A 21,953-nucleotide genomic window follows, 5' to 3' on the forward strand; every position below is an offset into this window, starting at 1 on the left:
AAGTGGGAGAAGGGAAGAGGCAGAACCAGCATGGGAGGATTTGAGGATTTTTATGTTTTTACTTACGTATTCAGCAGTGTCATCTGTTTCCCACTGGGCAGAGAACAAGAGAGGTTTGGCACATGAGAATACAAGAGGAGAAAGAAGGGAAAGACAGAGACACAGCATGAGGAAGGAGTCCCTGAGCAAGCAGCCACACAAGGTCAGAAGTTACCAGGCAAGCATGAGGGAAGAAGTAGAGTGGGAGAAATTAGTAGATTCCACTGTGGCCTTGGCCTGGATTAAAAGACTTCCCAGACACAGCGAGGATGGGTGGGTGAGGTTTTATCTCAGTGCTGGGACAGCAGTTCATACCCTTACACAGCAATATTGTCAGGGAGCACAAACGAACTGCAGAGAGACAGCCACACCTTGTGTCACACGGACTGTGTCACCATGTCAGCCACACCTTGTGTCACATGGACTGTGTCACCCACACCTGGTCACATGGACTGTGTCACCCATGTCAGCCACACCTTGTCACATGGACAGTGTCACCCACACCTGGTCACATGGACTGTGTCACCCATGTCAGCCACACCTTGTGTCACATGGACTGTGTCACCATGTCAGCCACACCTTGTGTCACATGGACTGTGTCACCCATGTCAGCCACACCTTGTGTCACATGGACTGTGTCACCCATGTCAGTCACACCTTGTGTCACATGGACAGTGTCACCCACACCTGGTCACATGGACTGTGTCACCCATGTCACCCATATCTGGTCATATGGACCATGTCCCCATATCACCCACACCTGGTCACATGGACAGTGTCACCCATACCTTGTCACATGTCCCGTGTCCCCATGAACCATCTACAGTCACACTGCCCAGGGTGACCCAGGGCAGCCGGAGCCCCCACCCCTGACAGCCGCGGGGGCTGGGCCAGGTGAGCCCTTACCTGGGCGTCGGCCAGCATGATGTCCTTGATGTGGGGCAGCCCCCTGGCCTCGCCGTTCTCCATGCGCACGTAGTGCACCTGGTAGCCGCGGATCTGGCCGTGCTGCCGGCTCGGCACCGGCGAGCGCCAGAACACCTGGATGGCCGTCGAGTTGAGCACCTCCACCTCCACCTTGCGCGGGGGGGCGCTGGGCACTGCGGGAAACACGGGGGAGGCATCACGGGGGGGCTCTGCTGGAGCCTGGCCCTGCTGCTCTGCGACATCACACCCTGTGTCTGAGCACCGGGAGGAGGGGACACTGAGCACCTGAGTGAGCAACACATCACCTGTCCCCGGCCAGGGGTGAAATTCTGTGAAATTCCTGAGGTGTTTGGTCTGGACACAGGGATGGGAACAGCCCCATCTCATCACCCAGTCATTCTTGGACACAGGCATGGGGCTGTTCCCATCACCTGTCCCTGCCCAGGGGTGAAATTTTGTGGGACCTGAGGTGTTTGGTCTGGACACAGGATGGGAACAGCCCCACCCCATCACTCAGTCATTCCTGGACACAGGGATGGGAGCAGCCCCACCCCATCATCCCATCAGCCTTCCAGGCTCTTCTGTGCCCAGTTTGCTCAGATGGAAGGAAAGAAAAGCTCTGGTCCTGCCTGTGGGAGGTCAGGGGGGAGAGGATCAGGAGAGGGCTTGTCCTTGGAGTTCCCTCATCTCTCAGGACAGGGGCTTGGTGGCTACAACCACTGTGGAATGTCAGGACAGAAAACAAGAGATGTCTTGGATGGAATTTGGGCTGAATCCTTGGAAATACTACTACTACTACTACTACTACCACTACTACTACTATTACTACTACAGGGCATGACAGCTTCATCTACCAGGAAATCACACTTTTTGAGAAGGGTACTTTATGTTACATTTGGATGTGGGCAGATGCTCAGGGAAACAGGACTAACACTGGGGACAAACCTGTTGCTTTTTAAAAATTCTTTTTATTTGGAATAGATGAAGAATGCCTGAAAAATTTGGGATTTCCATACGTTATTTACTTGACTTATATTACTTGGGGTCCTGCCCTCGCAGTGAGGTTGCTCCTCTACCCTCATGCACCCATTCATGCTTTTCCCTGGTTTTATTTTACTGTAGAAATACCAGGAAAATTCAAGTCTCTAAGTGGGGCCACTGAACTGTTGTCACTTGAGATTTTTTAAACTTTAACAGATTCCTCTTTTCTACAACTGACAAAAACTCTGACTTAAGGAGGAGGTAGTAACAAGGAATGTGTGGGAAGAACCCTTTAAAATTTTAAAACATGTGCTCTCAGGCACAGGGTGGGATTCTTGGGGCTGTCCCATGCAGGACGGGGAGCTGGACTTGGCTGATCTTTGTGGGTCCCTTCCAACTCAGGACATACAACGACTCCAGGAAACCAAGTTCTGGCAGCAAAAGATTCCTCAGAGCAAAGTTTTGCTGCCTTGGCTGCTCCTGGCTCAGTGAGAGCATCTTTTCAGGGGGAGTGGTGCAGTCAGGACTCAGAGCTATGAAGAAATCCCCCATAAATGCAGGAAATGCTCTAAAGCAGGGCAGGAGAACCCCAGAGACCGCAGTGCTCAGAGGGATGATGGCACAGAGGATGCTGCACACGCAGAACCTGGATCCCCCTCCAGCTCTGCCTGGCACCACTCGAGAGCCATGGGAAGGGCCTGGCTGTGTCCCCTGGCATGGGAACAACCCCTAGAGGGACAGGGAACCCAAGGAGAACCCCAGAGACCACAGTGCTCAAAGGGATTGGGGTGGGTGATGGCACAGAGGATGCTGCACAGTGCAGAGTTTGGATCCCCTCCAGCCCTGAGCACCACTCGAGAGCCACAGGGCTGTGTCCCCTGGCATGGGAACAAACCCTAGAGGGACAAGAACCCCAAGGAGAACCCCAGAGACTGCAGTGCTCAGAGGGATTGGGGTGATGGCACAGAGGATGCTGCACACGCAGAACTTGGATCTCCCTCCATCTCTGCCTGGCACCACTCGAGAGCCACAGGGCTGTGTCCCCTGGCACAGGAACAATCCCTACAGGGACCCCAAGGAGAACCCCAGACACCACAGTGCTCAGAGGGATTGGGGTGATGGCACAGAGGATGCTGCACAGTGCAGAGTTTGGATCCCCCTCCAGCTCTGCCTGGCACCACTCGAGAGCCACAGGGCTGTGTCTCCTGGCATGGGAACAAACCCTAGAGGGACAGGGACCCCAAGGAGAACCCCAGAGACCGCAGTGCTCAGAGGGATTGGGGTGATGGCACAGAGGATGCTGCACAGTGCAGAGTTTGGATCCCCCTCCAGCCCTGAGCACCACTCGAGAGCCACAGTTCCCTGTCACGGGAACAAACCCCTAGAGGGACAAGAACCGCCAAGAAAAAACCCACGAGAGCTCACTCACCATCCTCATCCGTGCGGACGATGACCGGCGAGCTCTCCGGGCCCGGCCCCACCTCCGTGTGAGCCACCACGGTGACGCGGTACTCGGTCCACTTGTCCAGGGACTCCAGCAGGATCTGACTGGTGGTTGGGGGGATATCATTCACCTCCTTTAGCTCCGTGTCCTCCGAGTCCAGCGCTCGATAGTGGACGCTGTAGCCGGCCAGGACGCCGTTCTGGCTCTCGGCCGGAGGTGGCCGCCAACTTACCAGAATGGCGGTGGAGCGAGTGCTGACACATTTTACATCTTGAGGGGGGGCAGACGGTTCTACGAGGTGGGGGGGAAAATTAAGGAGGGGAGGAGGGGGGGGGAAAAAGGGAAAGAAGGGGGAGAAGGGTGGGGGGGGAAGGGGGGGAGGGGAAAAAAAAAAAACAAACAGAAGATGGGAAAGATAAAAGAAAAAAATAAAAAGGAAAATGATAACAAAAAAAGCTAAAAACGTACGAAAGTTTGGTTTAGGAAGATAAAATTAAAAGAGAAGAGAGCTTTTTTGTTGTTGTCTTTTTTTTTTTTTTTTTTTTTTTTTTTTCCGAAATGATGGGGTTTTGTTTTTTTTTTTAAAAAAAAAAAAAAAAAAAGCCAACAGAAATTAAATGGGGCATCAAAACTGAAATGGTGTAAAGCAAAGGACTAAACCAGTGAGCGGGCCAGCCAAGAGGGGTCCTGCTGCTTGCACTGAGCTGGCACCAGCTAAGCACCCAGCTGCACCCTATAAAAGCCCTTTCCTTTGGCTCCCTGCTTTACAGCAGCCTGGCAAATGCTGCTCTGCCTGGGAAAGCACTTCTTTCCAACCTCAGTCTCTGGGATCTTGATTTTCTTTGAAGGGATCTGTGAAAATTAAGTAAGAAAAGCAAATCTTTTGCCAGGAGGCTTAAATTTAAGAGTCTGTACCTCCAGATGGAAGCGATTAGTTGTCCCCAGACTGGAGGAGGCCAAATCCCACAGTGGGAATGCCCAGGACCCTGCCAAGCAATGGTGTTTAAAGAGGAGGGTTTAGAGAAAACACTTGCAGAAGGAGGGAGGCAGTGGGTTTGGGGAGGTGTTCGGGGATGCAGGGGATTTTCCAAAGCAGCAGCAGGTCTAATTCCCACTGCACTCTCTGCCTCAACTACCCCAGGGTGTTTTTCTGAACATCCTGGAGAAAACCTCGGGACCTGTGGCCGTGCCCAGGCACCTTCTCAGGGTGGCAGCAGACACCTGTGCAAGGGTGGGGAAGGTGGAGCCCACAACTCTCCCTTCAAGCTCCTCTCATCCCATCCCTGCCCTGGAACAGCTTCCAGCACCCAGGCTGCTCCTTCCTGCCCTGGACACTGCCAGGGGTCGGATCACACTGCTGCCAGTCACTAATGACAGCTGACCAGCCCAGGAAAAGAGAGTGTGATACATCCTCAAGGCAAATCGATAAATCCAGCAGCACCCAGCTGCAATAAAGAGCTTTTAACTCTCTGCAGGCTGGGGTGACCTCACAAGCCCCCCAAGTATCACATGAAAGAAGCAGTAGATCAGGGCTGGTCACTGCTTCTCATTCCTCTGACGCTTTTTTTAATCAACAATAAAGCTCTTTTAGTGAGGAATGATTGTTTTCAAACCTCTTATTTGCATCCTTGAGTCAAGCCCAGATGTTTAGGCCCAGCTTGCCTGGAGGATTCTGCTAAATCCACTCACACTTAGCCCAGTTGGCACTGGAGTGAGAGCCTCACACTTTCCAGGAGCCTCCAGGAGACAGAGGAAAGTGGCTTTTCAAAAAGGGCAGAGAAAATCCTTCCACACTGCTGTCTGAGCACCCTGCCCAGCAGGACATTTTGGGTGTTTTCCTTCTATTTTTATGCACTATTGCTGTCTTCAAGCTGGCCCCCTTCTCCCCAGCACTCCCAGTGAGGAGGCTGAACAAGCCCTGGCCATGGCTGGCCACGCAAAACAACACAAAAGATGTCAAATGAACCAAACCAAAAAGAACAAACTGGAAAATAAAACGTAAATCAAGCCAATAATTTGAAACAAACAAACAAACAAAGAAAAAAAAAAAAAACACCAGAAAGGAAATCATAATAATAAAATGATACTGATATAAAAAGTGACTCCTTCCAGAACATTCCCAGTCTGTTTACCTACCTTCCACGCTTCAACTGCTAACTTATAAGACTTTCTTACAAGAGAACAAGAGGAACTGAGCTACGAGGCCAGACCAAGCTCCTGGTGGGTTTCTGCACATGACTGGCTTTTAAAATGCCACTCTGCTCATGATGAGTCCCCCCCCAGTCCTTCCCCAGCAGCAGAACCCCAGCTATTGCAGAAATGGCAATTTTGGACCCCAATCTGTTCTCTTTTGCTAAACTGTCAGCACGAAGAGCAGGACAGCACATTCCCAGTGACAGATCTCCTTCCCTCTGGCTCTGTCCATCTGCTGTGATGGCTGCAGCACCTCTCCAGGACAGAGGTGCCCTGCTCATCCCACGTGCACAACCAGCTCAGGGATGGTTTCAGGGTATGGAGGGGCAGCCTCAGCCCTCTTCCCACGGCTGCCACGGTGCCGTTCCCTTCTTTTTTTCATCCTCATCAGAGGCTGGGCATATATTTAAATCCACTTTTCTGCTTAGTTCCAGCCAAAGCCACCAGAGCTGAGAAACCCACTGCAGAGAGGGTCTGACCTGACCTACCCTTCATCCTGCACCTCATTCTGAAAGCCCCAGGAGGGCGAGCTCAGCTCCAGCTGGCACTGGGGGCACTGTCTGTGCTGCTCACTCACCCTCTGCGCTCCAGAACAGGGAATACTGAGAGGCCCTGGGGCGAGGCCTCCTTTTGGGATGGTTTTGCACTTTCTCTGGTCAAAAAGGCGAGGTGGAAGGGGGGGTGGGTGATGGGGGAGAAGGCGCAGGTGCTGCCCGGCCCCCTCCCCATCAGCCCTGGACTGCAGCAGGAGGAGAAGAGCCAGGGGTGCTGGCTGGCCACGCTGGACACGCCTCTGGCAGCTCCTGGCACTGATTCCTTCACAATCCAGCCCAACCTGTGTGACCCTGGCCACGCTGGGGACAGCGCCAGGAGCCGGGAGCTGCAGCAGGAGCCCAGTGCCACCAAGCCCACCTCTGCCAGCTCACTTCTGCCCTTCCCTGGGCAGGGAGCCGGGCACAGGCAGAGCCCCCGGCCAGGAGAGCATTGCCTTGGCCTGCTGGCTGCTTTCAGCAGCGTTTTGGGACCCCCTCCCCACCCTCCCAGGGCTCCGGGACATGCAGGGGTGTCTGCAGCCACAGGGTGGGCTGTATTTGTGAATCTGCTTGAGACCAGCCAGTACTCACCTGAGCTGCACCTTTTACATGCTTTAAAGTTGACTGTCCAAGCCACAAGAATGACCCTTACTGACCTTGCACAAGATCATGTTTTTTAACCCTTTAGGTACCATAGACTTTGGGTATTTCATTCACTTCACGTGAGGACGGGGCGGGGGGGGGACAGGAGGGAGAGCAGAGCTATGTGGGGGGGGGAAAAAATCCTTCCTTGGGCAGGAACAGAGGGTGAGAAAACCTCATTGTTCCTCTAGACCTGCACGTGCAGCCTGGCAGCACCCACCCTGCCACCCCTGCCTGCTGACCACACTTTGCCCTCTGGAATTTCCCAGGGGGGAGAGTTGCCAGGGAGCCTGGGAAGGTCATGGCTAACCAGAAAGGGCAGACCAGCTTCTCTTTGTCAGTTTTACAAGCTACGTCTTTGGTACTTGAAGAGTTAAAACCCAGCTACTTCAAGAAGAAAAAGATACTTTACCTTTAGTTTAATGGATTTTACTTTGGTTATGATGCTCAGGAGGAGCCACCCTGGCAGGGAGGTGCAGGGAGGGGCTGCCACATGCGGGTGGGCGCTGGGAGGGGACAGCAGCAGGAGGAGCAGGGAGAGGCTTTGTCATTCCAGAGACAAGATGCCATCGTGGTGTGACATCGCCAGCGAGGGACAGGGACAGCAGGGAGCTGGCTCATGGGGTGCAGGGCATGCAGGCAGGCAAGCAGAGAGCAGAAGAGAGAAGAAAGAAGAGGCATGGAGCGGGCAAAGGAGGAGCTGAACGGAAAAGGAGCTGAGGAGGGAAGACACAAAAGCCTGTCCCGAGCCTGAAGGTCTGTGAGCCGTAGGATGTCACCCGGAGCAGGGAGAATTGACTCGTTCCTCCAACAGCCAGCCAGGAAAAAATGTTTCACCGTGTTACAGGACACTGACAGCTCCCAGCTGATGTTCTTAAGAGCATTAAATTAATGAGACTCTCCCTATGAAAGCTGAGCTACAGAGAGAGAAAAACCCGTCCGTGTTCTGGGCAGATGCCAAGTTAGAAAAAGCCCCAAAGCCTTCCCTTTTCCCAGATCCCCTTTTCCTCACCCTTAAGGGACAAATTTTCACTAAGCCCTGCTGCCACCAGCTCCCACACCCCTCTTCCAGCGTGTTTTATTGAACCAGAAAAACACAAATCCCAGACCATCTTTGCCTCCCATCCCCACAGGTCTCAAGGAGAGAAACCCCTTGGAAAACAGAAGCAGAGTGAAAGTTTTACACTTATTTTTCAGGTCCTTTCAGTTCATTTCCCCCACCCCACAGAGATGCTCCCTCTGACAGTACCACACTGGGATCAGAACCAGCAGATGTGCAGCAGAGTCAGGAAAGGATTTTCCTAAGAAACGTAGAGAGAGTATGGAGAAAAAGAAAAGAAGGAAAAAAAGGGGGAAAAACATTTGAAGGAAAGAAAAACAAAAACAAAAACAAAATCTTTGAATGGAGTGGGGGCCTGAGAAAGCCCCAGTGAGGAATTCTGTTTGTGCAGAAACAAACTCTCCTTTCTTCCCACTCCTCAGGGGACAGAAAGAGAAGGAGACAGGGAAAGGGAGAGACAGCAGGATGTGACAATTCAAAAGCCCAGCTGAGAGCCTGCTGCTCCCCCTTGTTAGGGACTCTGAGGGATGGGAGCAGGGCTCTCCCTCCTCCCGCTGGTGACCAGAGCCACTTCTGAGTTAGTTCTGCTCCTGGCTACTCCAAACTGCAGCGGAGTGATTTAGTAGAGATGAGAGGAGACAGAAAACACAAAGAACAGCTGCCACAGCCACTCATGCAGTGAAAAAACACCTCATTTAAAAGCAAAGATCTGTGAAAAGCCCAGGTTGAAATATTGCCATCCAGGGTTATTGTCCCCAGGGCAACAGCGAAGGGAGACAATCCATTAAACTAAAACCAGCACGTTTTGGTTGCATACACTCCATCCTGTATCATCAATATCCCCCTCCCAGCCTCCACAGGGCTCCTCTCTCCCTCTCTGGGAGCCCAAAGGGGCCATTCCCAGAGCTCCAGGCCCTCCTGCCCGTGGCTGTGGAGGGCTCATGGCAGAGGGCAAGGCACAGCTTCCCCAAAGGCTGGAAGAACAGCCTTCCCTTCTCCTCGCCCTCCCTCTCTCTCCCCAACGGTGTCCCTGCAGCTGCTGGAGCAGTGGGGACAGGCTGTGACCATCCCCTGAGCATGCTCAGCACAGGCCAGCGTGGCCACCACGAGCCAACGTGGCCACCATGAGCCCTCGTGGATCCCAGCCCCAGTGGAAGGTGCTGCTGACCCCCAAATCCCAGCTCTGCCCTTGGCTCACACCTCCAGCCCCCCAAATCCCAGCTCTGCCCTTGGCTCACACTGCTGACCCCCCAAATCCCATCTCAGCTCCTGGCTCACACTGCTGACCCCCCAAATCCCAGCTCTGCCCCTGGCTCACACTGCTGGCCCCCCAAATCCCATCTCAGCTCCTGGCTCACACTGCTGACCCCCCAAATCCCAGCTCTGCCCCTGGCTCACACTGCTGACCCCCCAAATCCCAGCTCTGCCCCTGGCTCACACTTCCAGCCCCCCAAATCCCAGCTCTGCCCCTGGCTCACATCTCAACTACCTGGACCACAAAGGGAGAGGGCAGCAGGTCCCAGGGGTGTCCCCCCTCCCCGGGGTGACAGCCAGCCCCCAGCTCATACCCCGTGCCCACCAGGTGTGCTCCCTGTGATAATTGATAAAAGATTGGTGTTAATCACAAAAGCATTGGGGTTTGTATAAAGCAGAATACTGAGCTCTGAAGTGAAGCACGGACACTAGATAAAGGAAATTATATGATTAAATAATTCTGTTTAAAATCACCTTGTTATGGTATATTATGTTGTATTATGTTATGTTACATTATGTTATGTTTTCTAAATAAGTTGTATCAGCCACCAGCTTGCAAAGTCAGACTTCCCAAAAATCCCTTCCTGCCTTTGTCTGATCAATGCTGCCTATCCCAAAAACCAGACTCCCAGAACTTCTCTGGTGGTTATCTACAAGGCTCAGATGGCTATCTGTGACTGATTATCACCCAAAAACTTCGTGTAAGGCTGTTTATTCAACCACCACTGCTTATGACAACAAAAATCCAAAAATTATTGATTACAACGAGAACCCACAGTATGAGAAGAGGCTGCAAACCGAGGTGACCCCTCACCTTCCCCAGCTCTGCTTGCTCTTTCTATATCAAATAAAACAATCTCAATTTTGCTGCATATCGAGTGAGCACAAAGGGAGAGACTGCTTTCCTTGTCCTAACCCAGGTAGAGGCAGGACCCGGGGAGGGGGGGAGGAAGAGGAAGGAAAAGAAAAGCAGATTGCACCACACCAGTCACGGAGGGAGAAGGGAAAAGCTGCTTTTCCCATCCCAGCCCAGGTAAAGGCGGGTTCCAGTCCATCCTGACCCAAGGAGGGGCAGGGATTTGGGCAGAACACATCAGGGAGTGCAAACACCTCAAGACAGTCCCTTGAGGTAAAAATGGGAGTAAGATTCTGAGTCCCAAGGACCCACGAAGAGGTTCAAGTTCATTTGGTCCACAAGGAGACACGGAAAATAAAGACAAGACAAGTAGGTTGCCAGAAATACCAGCAGGCAGCCCTTTGGGAGTAATATTAAAATGTTGGGACACAGGGGTGGTATACAGAGGAAAAAGTAAAGAAAAATTGATTCAATATTGCATGGTGGAATGGACCAGAGAAATGATCCGTAAAGATAACCTATACTGGCCCATGTTGGGATCATTTGAGGGTTGGATTTGTCGGGCATTAAACACATATGTGGCTCATAAAGAACCATTTAACAGAGAGGAATGTGAGTATGTGGGCAAAACAGTCCAAGCCATCCTTGATATAGACTTTAAAAGAAAAAGAGGATGAAGACAAAAAAAAGTTACCTGGGAGCCCCTTGACAATCTCCCACCTCCGTATAATACAGAAAATACAGGAGACCCCCCCCACGCACCCACTTCTCCTCCTGGTACTCCCATAGCTCTAAAAACTCTCCAGTCAAAGAAATACCAGGAGAGAATCACCAGAGAGGAGGGAGATAACGACACCTTTACCCCCTGAGGGAAGTGCCATTAGCAGGACAACAGGCTGGATTAATTGGATTTGTAAATGTTCCCTTGAACACAGGGGAAGTGAGAAACTTTAAAAAAGAAATGGGAAAACTATTAGAGGATCCTATAGGGGTATGGGAGAGACCAGATCAATTCCTCGGACCAAGTATGTATACTTGGATGGAATTCCAATCTATATTAAGTATCCTATTCACCAGGGAAGAACGGGAAATGATCAGACAGGCTGGAATGAGGGTATGGGACCAGGGACATCAGATTGGACCTAAGGGAGACCAGAAATGGCCATTAAATAATCCTAACTGGGATAATCAGAATCATGTCCATCGCCAGAATATGATGGACTTAAGATGGATACTCGGAGGAATGCAGATGACTGAACAATGGCCATGGAGGGTGAGGAAAGATCAAGGCCAGAACAGTTGTTACAGTGAAATCAAACAGAAATAGCGAGGGGGGAGTGTGTGGAAAGTTCAATAATTGTGAATGCTGCTTAGAAATTGATAATAATGGTCAAGTAATTACTAAAATTGCAGAAGAAATAAAACGAATAGCCCATGTACCTGTACAAACCTGAAACTCTATGCTTGATGATAATTGGTAAAATAACCTGTTAGGGGGAGTTTGGTGGAAGAAATTAGGATTTATGTTAACATGTACATTATTAGGACTACTGTTCACCCCTTGTCTTGTTCCACAAGCCAGTGGTTCAAGGAATGCAAGTTGCTACAATACCAATAGACCCTGAGAAGGCAACCAAATTAATGGCAGTAGATGAATTAAATCTAGTACAAGAGGTACTGACAAAATTTGAAGCCAAAACACGAATCAATAGGATAAAAAAAAGAGAAGTGGGGAAATTGTGATAATTGATAAAAGATTGGTGTTAATCACAAAAGCATTGGGGTTTGTATAAAGCAGAATACTAAGCTCTGAAGTGAAACATGGACACTGGATAATGGAAATTATATGATTAAATAATTCTGTTTAAAATCACCTTGTGATGTTATATTATGTTGTATTATGTTACATTAGAATATGTTATGTTTTCTAAATAAGTTGTATCAGCCACCAGCTTGCAAAATCAGACTTCCCAAAAATCCCTTCCTGCTTTTGTCTGATCACTGCTGCCTATCCCAAAAACCAGACTCCCAGAACTTCTCTGGTGGTCACCTACAAGGCCCAGATGGCTATCTGTGACTGATTATCACCCAAAAACTTCGTGTAAGGCTGTTTATTCAACCACCACTGCTTATGACAACCAAAAATCCAAAAAAATTGTTGACTACAACGAGAACCCACAGTATGAGAAGAAGCTGCAAACCGAGGTGACCCCTCACCTTCCCCATCTCCGTTTGCTCTTTCTATATCAAACAAAGCAATCAACAATTCTGCTGCATAGCGAGACTTTTGTCTCTCATTTATCACACTCCCTGACCGTGGTCCCCTCAGAGAAGGCTGCCAAAGCAGAGACACCTACTGGACTGCAAGGTGCGCTCTCGGAGCTCCGGGGTGAAGGCCCCCAGCCCCAGGGCCGAGCGGGCGGCCAGCCGGAACACGTACTCAGTGTTGGGCTTCAGGCCTTCCACCGTGAACGACGTCGTGGGCTCGAAGTTCTTCAGCACCTGCGATGGGCGAGGGGGGGGGGGGGGGGGGAGGAAGAACAAAAATAAACCCAGACAAAAGCAGCGGGGGTGAGGCCAGAGAGCAGAGAGCTGTCCTGGCACATCTGTGCTGACACACCTGTGCTGACACACCTGTGCTGACACACCTGCCAGACACACCTGTGCTGACACACCTGTGCTGACACACCTGTGCTGACACACCTCCCAGACACACCTGCCAGACACACCTGTGCTGACACACCTGACACACCTCCCAGACACACCTGTGCTGACACATCTGTGCTGACACACCTGTCCAGACACACCTGCCAGACACACCTGTGCTGACACACCTGACACACACACCTGCGCTGACACACCTGTGCTGACACACCTGTCCAGACACACCTGCCAGACACACCTGTCCAGACACACCTCCCAGACACACCTGCCAGACACACCTGTGCTGACACACCTGCTGGACACACCTGCCCGGACACACCTGTCCTGACACACCTGTGCTGACACGCCTGCCAGACACACCTGCCAGACACACCTGACACACCTGCCAGACACATCTCCCAGACACACCTGCGCTGACACACCTCCCAGACATACCTGACACACCTCCCAGACACACCTGTCCTGACACACCTGTCCTGACACACCTGCACTGACAGACCTGCCAGACACACCTGTGCTGACACACCTGCCCTGACACACCTGCCAGACACACCTGCCCAGACACACCTGCCCTGACACCTCCCAGACACACCTGCCCTGCTCCCCTCGCTCTGACACCGCAGGGAGCTGCTCAGCACGGCTCTGCTCCGCTCTGCACTCACCTCCTTGCTGTGCTCTCCTTCCCTGTAGAGCAGCTCGTACTTGACAATGATCTCCTGCCGTGGGGGGCTCCACGACAGCACAATGCTGGTCTCGGTCTTGGCCTCAGCTCGGAAGTTCATCGGCTGCCCGGGAACTGGCACGGACAAGGAGCCGGCGGGGCAGGGGAGGCGAGATGAGAAACAGGAGAAAACACATTAACTTGGCTAATTAGGACGCTCCTGCCCTGTTTTCTTCAAAGCCTGTGTGGGAAGAGCACGTCAGCAGCAAAATGCCACACTGCAGCGTGGGCAGGTCCTGCCTCTAGAGCTGTGGAGTTACATCCCACTGCAGGATTCCAGCGTGGCCAGAGCTGCTGGAGATGGAAGAATCCCCGTGGATTATCTGCCTTTTTCTCAGCAGTGCAGAATACAGCCCTTCCCATCGATCCCAGTACCACAAGATTCTGGGAGCAGGAAGCCCATGAGATGTCCATTGAGGACACAGGGTTTCCTCCCATACCCCACGCCAAAAATGTGCTGGGTGACAGCCCGTGGTAAAACACCTTGTGTTTGCAGCTCAACACATAACACATTCCCCACTCATCTCTGACAAAGCATTTCCTGGGTACTTCAGGGACAGTTAAAAGTGTCACCACTGCCTGGGCAGTTTTACATCTGTTAAAGACATTTACAGTCATGGAATGGTTCGGGTTGGAAGAAACCATAAAGCTCACCCAGTTCCATGGGCGGGGACACCTTCCACTATCCCAGGTTGCTCCAAACCCCAATGTCCAGCCTGGCCTTGGACACTTCCAGGGACCCAGGGGCAGCCACAGCTTCTCTGGGCACCCTGTGCCAGAGCCTCCCCACCCTCTGAGTAAATAATTCCTTCCCAGCATAGCATCTAAATCTCCAGATCCAACCAGCAGCTCTCCTCCCCACAGCGACACAGGTGCTCACCTCCCTGCTGCGTTTTAACCTGGATGGGGTCGGACAGGGGCCCGTCCCCCACGGAGGTGAAGGCCAGCACTCTCACGGTGTAGGTCTCGTCCTCCAGCAGGCTGCCCACGGTGGTCAGCAGGCTGTCATCCACGTTGTGCTTCTGCCAGTTGCTGACGGGCTGGTCGGGCTCCATGGTGTAATAGACTCGGTAGCCCCGGATCTGCCCGTTGGGCTCCACGGGTTCCTCCCACTGGATGATCATGGTGGTGCTGCTCAGCATGCGACCCTGCACGTTGCGGGGGGCGCTGGCGGGGGCTTGTTCCCCAGTGCGGGTGACCACCGACTCACTGGGGGGACCCTGCCCGATGCTGTTGACTGCAGAGACCCAGATCTCGTACTCGGAGTTGGGGCTGAGCCCCCCGATGCTGTAGCGTGTGGTGGTGATGTCCTCCTTGATCTGGTACGGTCCGTCCTGGCTCTTGGACTTGTACTCAATGACATAGTAGGACACGGGGTCTGGATTTCCAGAGTCCCAGGTGATGGTGATACTCGTTGCTGTTGTCTCCGTCACCACTGGTGTCCCAGGAGCCTTGGGAAGTGCTGAGAATCAGGAAGAACAGGCATTTAAAAAAAAACCAAACCCACGGATGCTGAAATGGTGCCTAATTGGTGTGGTTAGGGCTGCAGGAGCCAGAGGCACAGCACCAATCCTGGCAGCTCAGGAAAGCGCTGCTGGAATATGATGAACCTAAGTTATCCACTCTATGATCCTCCTTAAACTGCTCCATCAAAGACAAAGCGTTCAGCTGAACATCTGGAATCATTAGCACAGGCTTCAGCTGCACATCCACCAGCTCCCGGGGCAGGGGGGGACAGCAGCTCCTTCCCCAGCAGCTCCTTCCCCAGCAGCTCCCTCCCAGAACGTGCTCACCTCTCTGCCGAGCCCCCACAGCAAGGAATGGCACAGGGTGGGCTCTGCTCTCCAGAACAAATCCCAGAAATGCTGGCAGGGATTCCCCTCAAGCCACAAATCCCCACGTCTCCTCTCCCTCAGCCAGGGAGTCCCTGAGAGCCCGCTGGGGACTGCACTTGAACTGTACCTGATGTGTTCCAACTTCACCTGCCCTCAAGCTTTATGTCCTCACTGCACACTTTAAGCCCTTTCAAACCTTCCTTTTCAACCTCTTCTTACCATGGAATCCCAGAATATTTTAGGCTGAAAGGGGCCTTAAAGCTCATTCAGTGCCACCCCTGCCATGGGCAGGGACACCTCCACTGGCCCAGGTGGCTCCAAGCCTTGTTCAACCTGGCTTTGAAGCCAAACTTCTCTAGACCTGATCACAGTAAAGCTCCAACTTCTCCTTTCACCTTCTGCCCAGGAGAGCCACACTTAGAACAGAGCAGGGAACAAGATCCAAACAAAATTACAAAAGACAGAAGGTACCAGCAGGGCGAGACTCCCCGTGTGAGGAGATGGGAGAGTTGGAAGCAGAAGCAATCTGCCCTACACAGCAGCTCTTGATTGAGAGGGTAAGACAGGGAAAAAGGGAAGGAAGGGAACACTCAGGAAAATAAAAGGACGTGAGTCCAGCCCCAGGAGCCCTTCTGCTGGCACAAGAGCCCCACTGCTGTGCAGGAGCTCAGAAGGGCTCATGCTGAGATTCTCTAGTCCCTGCTCATTTCTCCTGTCTCCTCTGACAGGTCAGGATTGTTTTTCCTTATCCCTCCCTTTCTCCCAAGTGTTTCTCCTCTCCCCCACCCACGGATTCTTTCCCACCCCGCCTGTCCCAGATCCCTCATGGGCAGCACCAGGACTTGGAGCAGACACCAGCTCACACAGAGCTCTACACTCACCCAACCTCAGGGGTTCCTGCTTGGGTTTAATACTCCCCTGCTGAGGACAGAATAGATTGAAGATGGCACCCGTGCTCCTCTTGGGGATCACTAGCTGGAAGCTGGGCTTATTCCCCATCTTGCTGAGGCAACAACGGCCACTAAGATGCTGGAACTAAGCTCTAGTGCAAGGGTGCACATGCCAGAGATCCTCAGGGCCTTGGCTGAATCTCAGGCCTTGGAACAGGATGGCATGCAGGCTCCAAGCCATCCAAGGCTCCTTGCACAGTGCCCAGCCAGCTCATATGTCAGGACAGACCCAGCATGCAGGGATTTGAGTCACAGTTTTCTTCACAACAACCAGCTCAGGTGTCCTAAAGAGAGGGAAGGTCTTCAGCCACCAGCTTCCCCTCCACTGTGGGTTTCCCTGGGTGTGGGATCCCCGAGGGCACATGCACAGATCTCAGCACGGGCCACTCCTGGTGTACAAGTCTGTGCTGCTGCTCGTGCTCACAGAGCTCCAGGTGTACACACAGGTAAGGACAGGGGTGCCCACGGTACAGCCACGGTGTCCCTGGCCATGCACAAACACACATCCCACTCGTGCAGGAACACCTGGACATGCAGAACTGTCCCTGGCCATGCACAAACACACATCCCACTCGTGCAGGAACACCTGGACATGCAGAACTGTCCCTGTCTGTGCACACACACATCCCAGTCATGGAGGAGCACCAGGACATGCAGAACTGTCCCTGTCCATGCACAAACACACACCCCACTCGTGCAGGAACACCTGGACATGCAGAACTGTCCCTATCCATGCACAAACACACATCCCAGTCGTGCAGGATTGTCCCTGGCCGTGCACACACACATCCCAGTCATGCAAGAGCACCAGGACATGCAGAACTGTCCCTGGCCATGCACAAACACGCATCCCACTTGTGCAGGAACACCTGGACACGCAGGACTGTCCCTATCCATGCACAAACACACATCCCAGTCGTGCAGGAGCACCTGGACATGCAGAACTGTGTCCCCTATGCAGGTCAGGCAGCCCCAGGCTCTCCCCATGCAGACACACAGTGACACAGGCACAAACCACGGCACATTCCCACTCCGGTGCCACCAGGGCTGCCATGCACGAGCAGGACACGTGCCCGGTGTCCCCTGCTCTCATGCTCAGACACTCAGCTCCGGCCGTGCCCCCTCCCACACGGACCCTGCCGCCCCTCCCTTACATTTCACCGTGATCTGGGCAACGGCCTCAATGACTCCCAGGCTGGACATGGCCACGCAGGTGTAGTTGGCAGAGTCCTTGACATCCGTGAGCTCCAGGACGTTCCTGCCCACGGGCATGTCATCCTCGGGGGTCAGGTCCTCTGCTCCCTGCATCCACTTCACGTAGGGCATGGGGGACCCCACGGCCACACAGGTGATGTTGACGTTGCCCCCGGGCATGATTTCATGGCTGACAGGGAGGATGGAGAAGCGAGGGGCCACACGGCGAACTGTGGACGAGACGCACAGAGGTAACAAAAAAACAAAACGGAAAAACCAAACCAAAACAAACGAACGAACGAAAAAAAAAAAAAAAAAAAAAAAGAGGAAAAGAAAAACAAAACCAAACGAAAAAAGAAATTAAAAAAAAAAGGAAAGAAAAAGAAAGGAGAAAAAGAAAAAAGAGTAAAAGGTAATTTAAATATAGACGGGGTTTGTCACTGTTTATTTTCTTCCTTCATTAAAAACAAAACAAATAACCAAAGAAACTAAAAAATCAAAAGCCAAAAACCAAAAAAAAAAAATAAACTCCAAATAAATTTGTACTTCACAAACAATATATAGAATATAGACATAAAAGCGATATTTCATAGCAACAGGGTTCCATTGATCAAGATTAGACCCATCACAGCACAGATAAATACACAAAAATTTATTAGCAATTTCTCATCTTTACTGGCAAGAGCTGCCATGGCGAGCGCCCCAAAGTTCTCCTGGGCGGCCTCTGGGGCCCCCAACTCCCCACTCCAGCCCAGAACCTGCTCCTCCCTCCCCCAGTGGGCTCTGGGTCCGTCCCTTCTCCCCAGAAACAGCCCCGGCCACCCCCGGTGTGGTCCAGGTGCCCCCTCTCTCTCTCTCTCTCTTTCGAGAGAGGGGCCCTCTCCCACCCGGGGCTGCTGCACACGTGGGGTTGGGAGGGGGCCAGGAGAAGGTTGGGGTGGGGATGGAAACTTCTCGAGGTTTTTTTTTTTTTTTTTTGCCTTGTTGGAGCCAGAGAATTCAACAGAGGGAGAAGTGTCACATCCCCACGTTGCAGATGCTCCACTTGAGAAGCGAAAGGATAAACGAGGGAGGAGAGGGAGCCCCCGGGGTGGGACAGAATTTAGTTGGTGTCTGCGTGTGAGAAGCGTCCAGGGGAACACAGCCCCCCTGGAGCGAGACAGAGTGTGGAAAAGATGAGAAACTCTAATGAAATTTTTGTGGTTTTCGGGTATAGAAACCCTAACGAAGCCTCTTTAAGATCTGACACGGTTCCATCGATAGATGCAGCTCTCAGAGTCACAAACATCATGCAAAATAGGTAAAAAAGAGAGAGAGAGAGAGAAAGAGAGAAAGAGAGAGGAAAATGCAGAGAAATATAATTTCTGGGCGGCAGCAAATGCCCACATGGATACTGGATAGAAAGTGAGCGACAGAGAAAGGAAGGAAGACCAGGAGAAGGAGAACAAGAGGGGAAGGGAGAAAGAAGAGAGAGAGAGAGAGAGAGAGAGGGAGGGGAGGGGGAAACCCACTTTAATGCTGCATACTTTTTCTAGCTGATGTGACTCAATGTGGTGGCTCACATTGTCACATCTCAGCCCTGGCGGAATAATAAATAGAATAGAATTAATAAGAAAAACAAGGTAATGAAACTTTTAACGTTGAGAAAACAGTGACATGTTCTGTGCATCTCCTTAGCAGAGAGGTGGATGCAGCTTCCAGACCTTACACAGGAAGAACATGGACGCAAAGGGGAGGCTGTGGTTTCCTTGGCTCCATTTTCTGAGCTCCCTGGGCTGGCTGGAGGGATGGTGGCTGCCCTTCCTCATGGGGGCAAAGCAGGGGAAGGGACAAAGGAGAACGTGTGTGGGTCAGAGAGGGCCCAGGGAGGGGCTGAGGGCAGGGTCTGATCCCACAAAAAGACAAAAGGGTCCAGGACTGGGGGAAAATGCAGGAACAGCAGCAGCTGCAGGGGAGCAGGAGTGCAGGATTCCTGCAGCTTCAGGGACAGCCATGCAGGAACTGCTGCAGGCAGGGTGGGCGAGGGGCAGGGGGGGGTCTGGAGTGCTGGGAGCTCCCTGGCCCTGCTGTCTGCTCCCAGGGAACCTCTGCAAAGCCGGCTGGCCCTGCCTCATGCCAAAGCAAAGCAAAGGGCAGCAGAGCTGAGCCTGCCATTGTCCCTCCCCGTGCCTTCAGTGTCCCCTGGAACTGTCTTGGGCCTTGCTAGAATTTATCTTCCAGCTTTGTGGATCTTTTCCAAGGGGAAGGGCACTGCCTGGAGAGGTGGAGGCTGTTTGCTGTTTCACGGGGCTTTGGCAAACAAAAGCCAACTGCAGCCCCTGCATTGTCCTGCAAGGTGACAAGGGACATTGTCACAGCACGGCCTGGCCTCCCCATCGGGCTGCCAGACCCTTTCCTGTGGGAACCAGTAGCCACGAGCCAGCACTGGGAGGCAAGGGAGAGAAAACTTCCAGGCTGGTGGCATTGGGAGCTCGGAGGTGGCCCAGGGGAATTCCTGCATGCACGGATTTGCAGAGAACGGGGGCATGCCCTGAGCTGGGAGAAGGATGGGGATGTGGAGGGAGGGGCTGCCAACTCACCTGGCCACTGGCACTACCTGCAGAAAGGTGTAGGGGGTAGCACGGTGTTTGTTCCACCTCAGGCACCGGCACTGGCTCAAAGGATCACACAAGTGCTCCTTGCTCCCTCCTGCCACTGGGAGAACACTCAGCCCTAGCCAGAGGGAACATCCCTGGTTCCTGCTCCATCCTGCTTCCAGAGGTACCACACTTCAAAAAATGGAGCCAGGTGGAAACCACACCTGTCACAGTCTGAGACAAGATGGAGAGAACTCGGAAAGAAACAAGTGGGGTCAACATGCAGACAGATCTGGGGTGGGGATGACTCTTCTGAGGGGGGGCTGGCATGTGACCTTCTGGAGAGGGGAGGCAAGGTGGGAAAGGTGAGGAGGAATGGGGAGACACGTCCGGAAAGGTCCGGTCAGCAAACAGCATCAACAGCAACAAACAACGGCAGGTGGGATGCAAACACTGAGTTGTCATGGGAACAGAACAAGACAATTAATCCAAACCGAAGCTAATCGCAAAGAAATGAAACCCAACTGAAAGAGAAAGGGAAAAAAACCCAACAAAACAAAACAAAAAAAAAAAAACCAAAGAAAAGGAAAGAAAAGAAAGAACAAACCAGAATTTAATAACTGAAAAGCATCATCTGATGTAGGGCGGAGTGCTGAGAATCGGAGTCTGAAGGGAACCGACTGTTCCTGGCTGTGGCTTTGGGCAGGGAAGGAGAAATCCACTCACAAAACACAACTCAGGGGCTGAGTTCCCAAAAGGCTGCAGAGCAGCCCTGCCCTCCTCCCGACAGCTGCCAGGGGTGCAGGTCAGCCCTGGGGGCACAGGGATCCTTACTTGGGCATTTGTCACCCTCCAAGGGAAGCACCCAGCACCCCTGGGTGCCAGCCCTCAGCACTGCCCGTTCCACAGAGAGGCAGAATTTGGATTAGGGCTGACAGAGCCCAAAACAGGCAGCAGCACTTCCTTGGTGCATCCCGGTTTAAAAAAAAACCTGGACTCTCCTGTGTGCACAGATATACCAACATCCACACACTGATCTGGGATGGGAAAAGAGCTCCAATTAAATGTTGGGGACCTCAGAGAGTTCCCTGGACACAGCCCTGCAATGGCTCAGGGCTGTGACAAGCACAGGGTTCATCTCTGGCTACCCAGAGCCATCAGGCTGCTGTTTATTTTAATTGCTACAACATTTGCATTTGGCTGGAGACAGGGAATTTGTCAAGCTGAGAATCTCTGGGTCAGTCTTTAGGTCAAGGCCCAGGAGGAAGAGAGCCGTGGTGGAAAGGAAGTTAGAGATGGAATCAAGACCAATTTCAGCTCTGGGGCATTTTACAAGAAAAAAAAAAAGTCGGGTGAAGAGATTCCTTCCATTTTTCTCTCCAACCCTTTCAAAGGATGGGGAAGAACAGAACTGCCCTCTCTGGAAAGGAAACACTGGGATGGGGCACTCAGGGCTCTGCTTTATGGCCACTTATCTAATAACACTTCTCCCATTTTCTGGTACCAGAAGGACTTTCCCTGAGCTCCGGGGGTGTTTGATTTCCAGGAGAGTTTTGGCAGACCCCGCATGCTTACACGGACGTGCATGCTCCATGTGCAGCAGCTCCCGACAGACACACACAGGCAGGCACACACAAACAGACATTGTCCACGGCCAAAAAACTCTCAGGAGCTTTTTTTTTTTTTTTTTTTTTTTTTTTTTCAAACAAGGATACAGCTTGTTACGGACAGAACCAGATTCCGAGATTGGATGCTGGATGTTTGGGATGCAATTCAAATTATTTCAATGCAGAGAAGCCGTTTGGGAGGCACAGGAAAATTTCTGAAGTGCAGTTAGTTATGAGTCTGTTTTGAATGGTTGGATAAGCGTTGCACACTGCAAATCTGCACCCCAAATTGTGCTCTTTTTTTTAGAAACAGAACAGATCCATAACTCTTCACACCCTGGGGAAGCCAATTGGTTTTGTTGCTGCTCAGAGAGGCAGAGGTTGACCCAGTTTGTGTTCTGTGAGTGGCATTTTTGGCTTTTTTTTTTTTTTTTTGGTCCCAATCAGCACGGCTCAGGTTCCCCATCACCACTCGGG

At 52.2% G+C, this 21,953-nt stretch overlaps 1 protein-coding gene across 11 annotated transcripts in view; it reads right to left on the reverse strand.

The window, feature by feature from the left end:
- The window catches only part of PTPRS (protein tyrosine phosphatase receptor type S), a 154,630-nt gene that overhangs the window by 33,107 nt on the left and 99,570 nt on the right, over positions 1-21,953 (reverse strand). For 5 of the 11 annotated variants that reach the window (XM_088179300.1, XM_088179295.1, XM_088179299.1 and 2 more), the window contains 7 exons: positions 17,254-17,523; positions 14,195-14,776; positions 13,256-13,389; positions 12,287-12,431; positions 3,377-3,682; positions 946-1,139; positions 67-93 (listed from right to left, as the gene is read on the reverse strand). In XM_088179300.1, the coding sequence (XP_088035426.1) occupies positions 67-93; positions 946-1,139; positions 3,377-3,682; positions 12,287-12,431; positions 13,256-13,389; positions 14,195-14,776; positions 17,254-17,523 (1,658 nt within the window). Of the gene's footprint in view, positions 1-66; positions 94-945; positions 1,140-3,376; positions 3,683-12,286; positions 12,432-13,255; positions 13,390-14,194; positions 14,777-17,253; positions 17,524-18,819; positions 19,367-21,953 lie in introns of those variants that run through there. The other 6 variants (XM_088179301.1, XM_088179298.1, XM_088179297.1 and 3 more) reach the window with 3 other exon arrangements.

The sequence above is a fragment of the Sturnus vulgaris genome, chromosome 26 (assembly GCF_052056855.1).
Source record: "Sturnus vulgaris isolate bStuVul1 chromosome 26, bStuVul1.hap1, whole genome shotgun sequence".
NCBI classification, from domain to species: Eukaryota; Metazoa; Chordata; class Aves; order Passeriformes; family Sturnidae; genus Sturnus; species Sturnus vulgaris.